Source organism: Nerophis lumbriciformis, linkage group LG09 (assembly GCF_033978685.3).
Source record: "Nerophis lumbriciformis linkage group LG09, RoL_Nlum_v2.1, whole genome shotgun sequence".
Taxonomy (NCBI): Eukaryota; Metazoa; Chordata; class Actinopteri; order Syngnathiformes; family Syngnathidae; genus Nerophis; species Nerophis lumbriciformis.
The window spans coordinates 49382501-49392500 of record NC_084556.2 but is presented as its reverse complement, the minus strand read 5'-3'; the positions used below and the strand labels follow the sequence as shown (position 1 = coordinate 49392500).

The window sequence follows — 10000 nt, the reverse complement described above, 5'->3', positions numbered from 1 at the left end:
TGCAATCCTTTCACAGAAGCTTTAAACTCATTCAACGTAACTAGGGTTTGAAGTTTAATGTTCGATTGTAGGTTATTCCAAGCCTTCGGTGCTGAAAACCTAAATGCTTTCTTGCCCAGTTCAGTTCTTACTTTGGGGACGACAAATTGCAGAACATTCATTGAACGAAGATTGTGACTTCCTTGTTTCTTTGTTAAAAGACAAGACAGATAAGATGGAGTGATACCCAGAATGGTTTTGTAGATAAAAACATACCAATGATTGAGGCGTCGAGCACATAAAGATGTCCAGTTAACCATTGAGTATAACACACAATGGTGAGTAAGGGGAGCGCAGTTGGTAATGAATCTCAGTGCCCCGTGGTACACACTATCCAGCTTGTGGAGACAACCAGCAGTAGCATTCATGTACAACACATAATATAGACGATGCAAGGCATTAGTGAGGTTATAAAGCCTTTGCCTGTTAAAGAAAGGAGACTGATCCAATGCAGCACAGACATTCGCGTGCCACGCTGTCACGACCCAGACGCACACCAGTGCGCAATCATATGGGAGCCGCGCTGAGCGCACCTCCAAGCGCGTCTCGCTGCCGGCGACGGCCGGGTATGGGCCCGACGCTCCAGCGCCATCCATTTTCAGGGCTAGTTGATTCGGCAGGTGGGTTGTTACACACTCCTTAGCGGGTTCCGACTTCCATGGCCACCGTCCTGCTGTCTATATCAACCAGGGTGAGCCCCACCCCTTTCGTGAGCGCACTGCGCGCGGAGTGACCCCTGTTACGCGCCCCCGGCAACAGGGGTGGCGGGCAGGTAAGCTGTGCGGGCGGAGCGCGCGGAGTGACCCCTGTTACGAGCCCCCGGCCACGGGGGTGGCGGGCAGGTAAGCTGCTTACCTGCTGCGCGTGACGCCGGCCGCGGCGAAGGCGGACGAGGCGGGGTGTCGGTGCGGTGGGCGCGGTGGTGACCCTGGACGTGCGTCGGGCCCTTCTCGCGGATCGCCTCAGCTACGGCTCCTGGTGGGGCCCTCTCGGGGGAAGGGGCCTCGGTCCCGGACCCCGGTGAGGCGTCCCTTCTCCGCTCCGTAAAAGTGTCCATCTCTTTTTCTTTTTTTTCTTCTGTTGTGGCATATGCTGCAGGTGCCTGCTCGTTTTTCGTATGTGGGTAACAACATTTAACTATGTATATATATTTCCGAATTGGTTTAACTGCCACCCGCCTGAATCTATTTAAAATCTAATTTTTTTTTATTTTAACCGCCCGACCCGACCCGCGGATAAAATCAATTTTTTTTTATTTCATCCGCCCGATCCGCGGATAATCCGCGGACTCCGCGGTTGTGCCCGCAAACCGCGCATCTATACAATATACACACACACCACACATATATATATGTATGTATATATATTAAAAAAACATTGTTTATGCAAGGGTAGATCTTGCTTTGGTTTTTGGCTGAGACCAGGGATCTTGGGCTCTAAAAATTTGGTGACCATTAGTGTAAAATATAAAAAGGACACAGTCAGATGTGTTTTGATTATGAGAAACGTTCACACTGAAAATGCTATGTCTTAATTATGGGTACAGCAAACCTAAAGCTTCCTTTTGATGTTTAGTTTCATGTGTTTCAGTTCACCATCAAGCCTCTGGACAAGAAGAAAGATGTGTTCAAGTTCTACTCATCTCAGCTGCGCGTCAACAAGCTGGTGAGTCACATTTTTGCTACGAATGTTTCCTAAAGCACCAATTCGACAAGTCTAAAAAAGAGAAAGCAAATGTGAGTAAAACCTAAAAGAGTTACGTTTTTACCAAAGGCAGCAATCATAAATTAAGATTTTGACACATACACAATGTTGACATTTATCGTTATATTTTTATGAAAGCGGGGATTAACATGCGTACGTTAAAATCATGAAAGGCAACCTTACCCGAGCAAAAATGCATATTTATCCGGCAGAGTCTTGATACCATTGTCCTTTACCCAGCCACACACAAATGAAGTTGTAGACCTCCACACTTTTCCAAGTTTTGATCGGTTTTGTTAAAGTTAAAGTTAAAGTACCAATGATTGTCACACACACACTAGGTGTGGCGAAATTATTTCTCTGCATTTGACCCATCACCCTTGATCACCCCCTGGGAGGTGAGGGGAGCAGTGGGCAGCAGCGGTGGCTGCGCCCGGGAATCATTTTGGTGATTTAACCCCCAATTCCAACCCTTGATGCTGAGTGCCAAGCAGGGAGGTAATGGGTCCCATTTTTATAGTCTTTGGTATGACTCGGCCGGGATTTGAACTCCCAACCTACCGATCTCAGGACGGACACTCTAACCACTAGGCCAATGATGTCTGAAACACAATATAGTTCGATATATCTGCGACCTCCAACAAAGGATGATACTTGGTATCACTCGAGAAATCTTTTTTTGATAAGATATGGGGATCTATTCCATTGCATAGTTTGACTTTTTTCCTTCTATCTGCTTCTTGCAGGAAGATCTAGGCCCTTTGCGTACTCAGATAGTTCGTACTCTTGGCCATCTTGGCTTAGTTGACCACCACAGTTTATCACTTCTGGGTAGAAGTCACATGACTGAATATGAGCAATAGAGAACTGTATAACAAGGGCATGATGGACCAACTGTTTCTTTAATAACAAGACAAAACAACAACAACAACAAGCCGCTGTCCTCTGTATGCGCCGCTCTGCAAACACGCGCGCACACACAGAAGTCCATTTGGTGCCCTCACAAACAATCAGAAATGTAAAAAATCCTTAACTTTAACAACCATACTGCTGCAATAATAGACATTTTAAAAACGTAAAATCCACTTACATTAACATCTGCAAAGGAGGAGCTGACGACAAAGAAGCAGACGGACAGAGGGAGAGAAGGGAGGGATCCGGGTGGAGGGTGTGTACCTTAAAGGGGAACATTATCACCAGACCTATGTAAGCGCCAATATATACCTTGATGTTGCAGAAAAAAGACCATATATTTTTTTAACCGATTTCCGAACTCTAAATGGGTGAATTTTGGCGAATTAAACGCCTTTCTAATATTCGCTCTCTGAGCGATGACGTCACAACGTGGCGTCACATCGGGAAGCAATCCGCCATTTTGTCAAACACCGAGTCAAATCAGCTCTGTTATTTTCCGTTTTTTCGACTGTTTTCCGTACCTTGGAGACATCATGCCTCGTCGGTGTGTTGTCGGAGGGTGTAACAACACGAACAGGGACGGATTCAAGTTGCACCAGTGGCCCAAAGTTGCGAAAGTGGCAAGAAATTGGACGTTTGTTCCGCACACTTTACCGACGAAAGCTATGCTACGACAGAGATGGCAAGAATGTGTGGATATCCTGCGACACTCAAAGCAGATGCATTTCCAACGATAAAGTCAAAGAAATCTGCCGCCAGACCCCCATTGAATCTGCCGGAGTGTGTGAGCAATTCAGGGACAAAGGACTTCGGTAGTACGGCAAGCAATGGCGGCAGTTTGTTCCCGCAGACGAGCGAGCTAAACCCCCTATCGACCTTAGCTTCCCTGGCCTGCTGACATCAACTCCAAAACTGGACAGATCAGCTCTCAGGAAAAGAGCGCGGATGAGGGTATGTCTACAGAATATATTAATTGATGAAAATTGGGCTGTCTGCACTCTCAAAGTGCATGTTGTTGCCAAATGTATTTCATATGCTGTAAACCTAGTTCATAGTTGTTAGTTTCCTTTAATGCCAAACAAACACATACCAATCGTTGGTTAGAAGGCGATCGCCGAATTCGTCCTCGCTTTCTCTCGTGTCGCTGGCTGTCGTGTCATTTTTGTCGGTTTCGCTTGCATACGGTTCAAACCGATATGGCTCAATAGCTTCAGTTTCTTCTTCAATTTCGTTTTCGCTACCTGCCTCCACACTACAACCATCCGTTTCAATACATGCGTAATCTGTTGAATCGCTTAAGCCGCTGAAATCCGAGTCTGAATCCGAGCTAATGTCGCTATAGCTTGCTGTTCTTTCCACCATGTTTGTTTGTGTTGGCTTCACTATGTGACGTCACAGGAAAATGGACGGGTGGTTAAAATCAGGCACTTTGAAGCTTTTTTTAGGGATATTGCGTAATGGGTAAAATTTTGGAAAAAAACTTCGATAAATATAATAAGCCACTGGGAAGTGATTTTTAATGGTTTTAACAATTCTGAAATTGTGATAATGTTCCCCTTTAAAAGAGGCCCTGCTAAATGAAGGTAGCTCTTTTCCTCCATTGTAAAATGAGTCTGCTTCGGCATATTTTCCCAGAAACCTTTGCTCTTCTTACAATTAAAACTTGTGGTACGAAGCCAGCTTCGTCGATCCTTCCATACTTGCGAGCGCCATTAATTGTTAGTTTTTTTTTATTAACTCCACAGCGATTCCCTCCTTCTTTCCACACTGCTCTGATGTCTTTTTGCGACTCATATTGAGTTAACAAAATGGACAAAAAGGCACACACGCTAAAGCACTGAGAAGTGACTAGTAGTGTACTCCTCAGCAAGGGCCGTGGCGGGCTCCGCCTTCCCAAAAATGCTGCACGCTGCTTTTTACCTGCAGGCGCGACACAAGATAAATGAAGGTACACAGAGACATGGTTCGCACACGCAGGCCTATTTGGCTCCATCTAAAAGTTAGTAAATCTAAAAGTTTGCAAAAAGTGGGGTTTGTAAATCAAGGTTCCACTGCAGATAGGTAGATGGATAGTTAAATACTTCATTCATCTCCAAGAGAAATTAATAGTTACGGATGTAAGAGTACGCCATAATCGCGGTTTGGTACGTATCTTGTTTTTAAGCTCAATGTTCACAACTGAATTGCACTTTTTTGTTTATGAGGGACATTTTCTGCCCCTAACACTCTAAAAATCCTATCCGAAATACTTTCTAACGTTACAACTAGGGATGTCCCGATCCAGGTTTTTGCACTTCCGATCCGATACCGATATTGTTTTTGCACTTCCGATCCGATACCGATACCGATACTGACCGATACTAACCTATCCGAGCATGTATTAAAGTTTAAAGTTATTTAGCCTACTTAGTTGTCAGAATCATGTTGAAAAGGGTTTTAGTACTCTTGATAACAACTAGCCAGCTGAATTAGGGGAGTTTGAATAATACACAATGGTTGGTAACAAGAAACTGACCTGTTTATTCAAGGATAAACACAAAATAGACAAAATTATACATGACAAACAGAAATGGCATCATTGAAACTAGGGCTGGGCGATATGGCCTTTTTTTAATATTGCGATACACGATATATATCTCGATATTTTGCCTTAGCCTTGAATGAACACTTGATGCATATAATCACAGCAGTATGATGATTCTATGTGTTTTGATTGATTGATTGAGACTTTTATTAGTAGGTTGCACAGTGAAGTACATATTCCGTACAATTGACCACTAAATGGTAACACCCCAATAAGTTTTTCAACTTGTTTAAGTCGGGGTCCACTTAAATTGATTCATGATACAGATATATACTATCAGATATATACTATCATCATAATACAGTCATCACACAAGATAATCACATTAAATTATTTACATTATTTATAATCCGGGGTGTGGAGGGGGGTGCCGGATGTAAGTGTCAAAAAGACAGCTAAAAGAGTTTGATATAAGAATAAATCTAAAGTTAAAATATAGGGTAGAAATGCACCCATTTGCAGGAAATGTAGTCTTGATTTTCAAAATTTTCTTTCAAGGCTTGCATGTCTACATTAAAACATTCTTCTTCATACTGCATTAATATATGCTACTTTTAAACTTTCATGCAGAGAAGGAAATCGCAACTAAAAAAAATCACTAATTTTTACATACGGTGTTGATGTGGAAATTGTTGCCTGGCATTTTGATGGTGTGGACGTGTGGCACCGAATGGACATAAGCGTCTCGACAGACATTACAATATTTGAACAATGATGACGAAAACTGTTTTCTCTGTCGTGTCCGTGTGTCGAAAATTGTTATGCGCTTATTTTTTTATTTGATTTTTTGCGTGGCATAGATTTGCCGTGCGCAGAGGACGTTTGAGCGCGCATGCGCTAGCATCACAGCTAACGTTAGCCATGCTGCTACCTCTCTGCTGGGAGAGGACGTATACGTATGTGACGTATGACGTGACAGTATGTGACGTATGACGTGACAGTATGTGACGTGTGTAAGAAGGTGCGCTTGCTGTCTGTGAGAGGGAGACACAGGAAAGAGTGAGAAGAGCCTGTCGTGTAATGCCAGCAGCTAAAAGCAACTGCGTGAGATTCCACAGACCTGTGGATTTGTTGAAGGTGTGCTGGAAAATGCGGAACGGAAATGACGGAGCAGCAGAAAAGTGGAATGTATTATTTAAATCGGTGCATTGGAAAACACGGACCGGAGTTTTTTTTTAAACTGAATCTGGATCGGCATTTTCCCATGCCTTGCCGATACGCAATTTTTGGCAAATATCGGCAGCCGATCCGATCCAAATATCGGATCGGGACATCCCTAGTTACAACCCTAGTGCGAGCTGTTACCTGTTGGTGCTGTATGTGAACATGACGGCTATGTTGTTGTTATGTCTTCAGATCTTGCAGCTGTGCATCGGCAACCACGATCTGTTCATGAGGAGGAGGAAGGTGGACTCCATCGAGGTGCAGCAGATGAAGGCTCAGGCCAAAGAGGAGAAGGCCCGTAAGAAGGTCGTGAGGATGTCGACTCGCCACGTTAACACCAAGCGGCGACTCTGTTGTTGTTTTGTTGACGGTTCTGTGTGGGCCTGGTCCAGATGGAGCGACAGATCCTGGCGCGGGAGAAACAGATGAGGGAGGAGGCGGAGCGAGCGAAAGAGGATATGGAACGCAGACTTTTCCAGCTGCAGGATGAGGCGCGGCTTAACAACGAGGCGCTGGTGAGGTCCTTGTTGCTTCTCAACTGCCGCACTTTTATAGTTACTCTGTCTTTGCATTTATAAGTGTCCACACTAGGGCTGGGCATGGTGGCTGAAAACTATCACGATATAAGTGTTTTATATCGGTCAATATCGATCATTTTTTATATTTTTTATTACCTATCAAAAATAGGTAATAAAAATAATAAGTTTCCAGTGAGGGTTGGACTCCGCCAAGGCTGCCCTTTGTCACCGATTCTGTTCATAACTTTTATGGACAGAATTTCTAGGCGCAGTCAAAGCGTTGAGGGGATCCGGTTTGGTGGCTGCAGGATTAGGTCTCTGCTTTTTGCAGATGATGTGGTCCTGATGGCTTCATCTGGCCAGGATCTTCAGCTCTCACTGGATCGGTTCGCAGCCGAGTGTGAAGCGACTGGGATGAGAATCAGCACCTCCAAGTCCGAGTCCATGGTTCTCGCCCGGAAAAGGGTGGAGTGCCATCTCCGGGTTGGGGAGGAGATCTTGCCCCAGGTGGAGGAGTTCAAGTACCTCGGAGTCTTGTTCACGAGTGAGGGAAGAGTGGATCGTGAGATCGACAGGCGGATCGGTGCGGCGTCTTCAGTAATGCGGACGCTGTATCGATCCGTTGTGGTGAAGAAGGAGCTGAGCCGGAAGGCAAAGCTCTCAATTTACCGGTCGATCTACGTTCCCATCCTCACCTATGGTCATGAGCTTTGGGTTATGACCGAAAGGACAAGATCACGGGTACAAGCGGCCGAAATGAGTTTCCTCCGCCGGGTGGCGGGGCTCTCCCTTAGAGATAGGGTGAGAAGCTCTGTCATCCGGGGGGAGCTCAAAGTAAAGCCGCTGCTCCTCCACATCGAGAGGAGCCAGATGAGGTGGTTCGGGCATCTGGTCAGGATGCCACCCGAGCGCCTCCCTAGGGAGGTGTTTAGGGCACGTCCGACCGGTAGGAGGCCACGGGGAAGACCCAGGACACGTTGGGAAGACTATGTCTCCCGGCTGGCCTGGGAACGCCTCGGGATCCCCCGGGAGGAGCTGGACGAAGTGGCTGGGGAGAGGGAAGTCTGGGCTTCCCTGCTTAGGCTGCTGCCCCCGCGACCCGACCTCGGATAAGCGGAAGAAGATGGATGAATGGATGGATCAAAAATAGGGACCAAGAGAAACATATATGAAATGTAAACACTTTTATTTCAAATGTAACCTTCCTCTGATTATAATCCCCTCAGCTATCAAGGCAGAAAGGAAGTGAAATGTCAACACAAGCATGGAAAACAATCAAAGTACACAACATTTTAAAATCACATTAAACACTTAATAATAAATGCAAAAATAAGAAATATGTAAAAAATGCTTAATAAAGCATAACAAAATAATGCAAAGTCTAAAAATGTAGAACGAGAGGAACTATTTTTTGCAGGTTTAGTGCCAGGAATTTACAGCTGTGCTCTAAGGGGTGAGCACAGTGAATTTGGTCAACATTGCTCTGACCATTTAATAAAAAACTGACATAATGTTGGAGGTGACTTTTCGGGTTGTATCGACAATTTCTTGGCTCTATGCAGCACTCATTTTTAGTTTCTCTTTTCACTCCATGGCAGGAATCCACCGTGAGACAACAAGGTGGCGCAACTAAACTTGATAGTTGATTCTGTTACCCGATTGGCTGTTAGTATGTCTCTCCCACTGATCAGTGATCACTTTCTGCGTTTCTCAGTTACCAGAGAGCGAGTGCCTTTTTTTCATGCAACCAACCTTGCTTTACAACTTCCAGTTTCTTTCGACATAAAAAAAAACAAAAAACCATCAAACCTTGTATGGAACGCATTTTTTTATTAATATAAAAAGTATGTGTCTATCGCCATATAAATTGATATTGTTTTATCGCACACCCCTAGTTCACACTAGAAGTAGAGGAAAACGCAAGGCTAGACACTTAGTAGCCGCCATCTTTGCTACGTAACAAAAGGGGAGGGACTAACTTGAAATAATGGCAGGTGAGGAACGAACAGAAAAAGTAACAAGTAACTATTGGGTTGGTCATTTCCAGTAAATTAGCAACAACAGTTAATGATTTGTGTAGCACCACACACTAGTCAAAACTAGTGCACTCAAGAACTATTAAGTACACTCGTGCAAAGTGTACTGACGGACATGTGACCTCCCCCAGCTGCGCTCCGAGGAGACGGCGGACCTGCTGGCTGAAAAAGCGCAGATCGCCGAAGAGGAGGCCAAGCTGCTGGCCCACAAGGCCGCCGAAGCCGAGCAGGAGAGGCAGAGGTTAGAGGTCACCGCCATGAAGACCAAGGAGGAGAAAAGGCTGATGGAGCAGAAGATGAGGGAGGCGGAGCAGCTGGCCGTCAAACTGGTGGAGCAGTCTGAGCGCAGGTCTTCATCACTTATTTTACGCGCTATCTCCTCCTCTCTGGGGGGGAGGTGGGGTACTAGAATGACAGGGGATGCAAAACAATAACAATAACTTTTTCATAACATGGTCACTACTGCCTAGTTTCTCTTGTTATATTCAAGTTTCAAGTTTATTCACAATACCATATAACAAATACAATAGTAGTGAAATATCATCATTTAAAGATGTTGGTACGTGAAAGGGTCCCCCAAATAAGCTAGAAGAAGCTTTTGACAGGGGGTCCAGAGGATAGTATATACATGAAATGATGGAACATGGTAGCAAGTACAACAACAAAAAACAACGCTATATGATTAACACAAGATAATAGTACTAAAGCAAGCATACACACACATACATACATTCATTCAACCATGCAAAACCCAACAGTTGTCTACCCCACATGAGGCATTAAATATAGGTGGTTAATAGATAAGTTTTTAGTTTCTTTTTGAAGTTGGAGAATGGATACAGCATCTTGAGGCTCTCATTAAGCCGGTTCCAAATCTTTGGTCCCCTGCATACAACACTTCGAGCGGTACAATCCAGTAAACGATGTTTCCCTGATATCAAATCTAAGTTACGAGTGTTGTGGGCATGCTGGGGATGGTAGATAGGAACCAAGCTACAGAGCCTTAAATTCAAAATCAAATTATTTTATGAAAAGTTTCG

General features: G+C 44.6%; 1 protein-coding gene across 2 annotated transcripts in view; it reads left to right on the top strand.

The window, feature by feature from the left end:
* The window catches only part of nf2b (NF2, moesin-ezrin-radixin like (MERLIN) tumor suppressor b), a 41782-nt gene that overhangs the window by 20860 nt on the left and 10922 nt on the right, over positions 1-10000 (top strand). The window contains exons 10-13 of one of the 2 annotated variants that reach the window (XM_061962977.2): positions 1630-1704; positions 6599-6712; positions 6799-6921; positions 9092-9309. In XM_061962977.2, coding sequence (XP_061818961.1) covers positions 1630-1704; positions 6599-6712; positions 6799-6921; positions 9092-9309 — 530 coding nt within the window. Of the gene's footprint in view, positions 1-1614; positions 1705-6598; positions 6713-6798; positions 6922-9091; positions 9310-10000 lie in introns of both variants that reach the window. The other variant, XM_061962976.2, reaches the window with a different exon arrangement.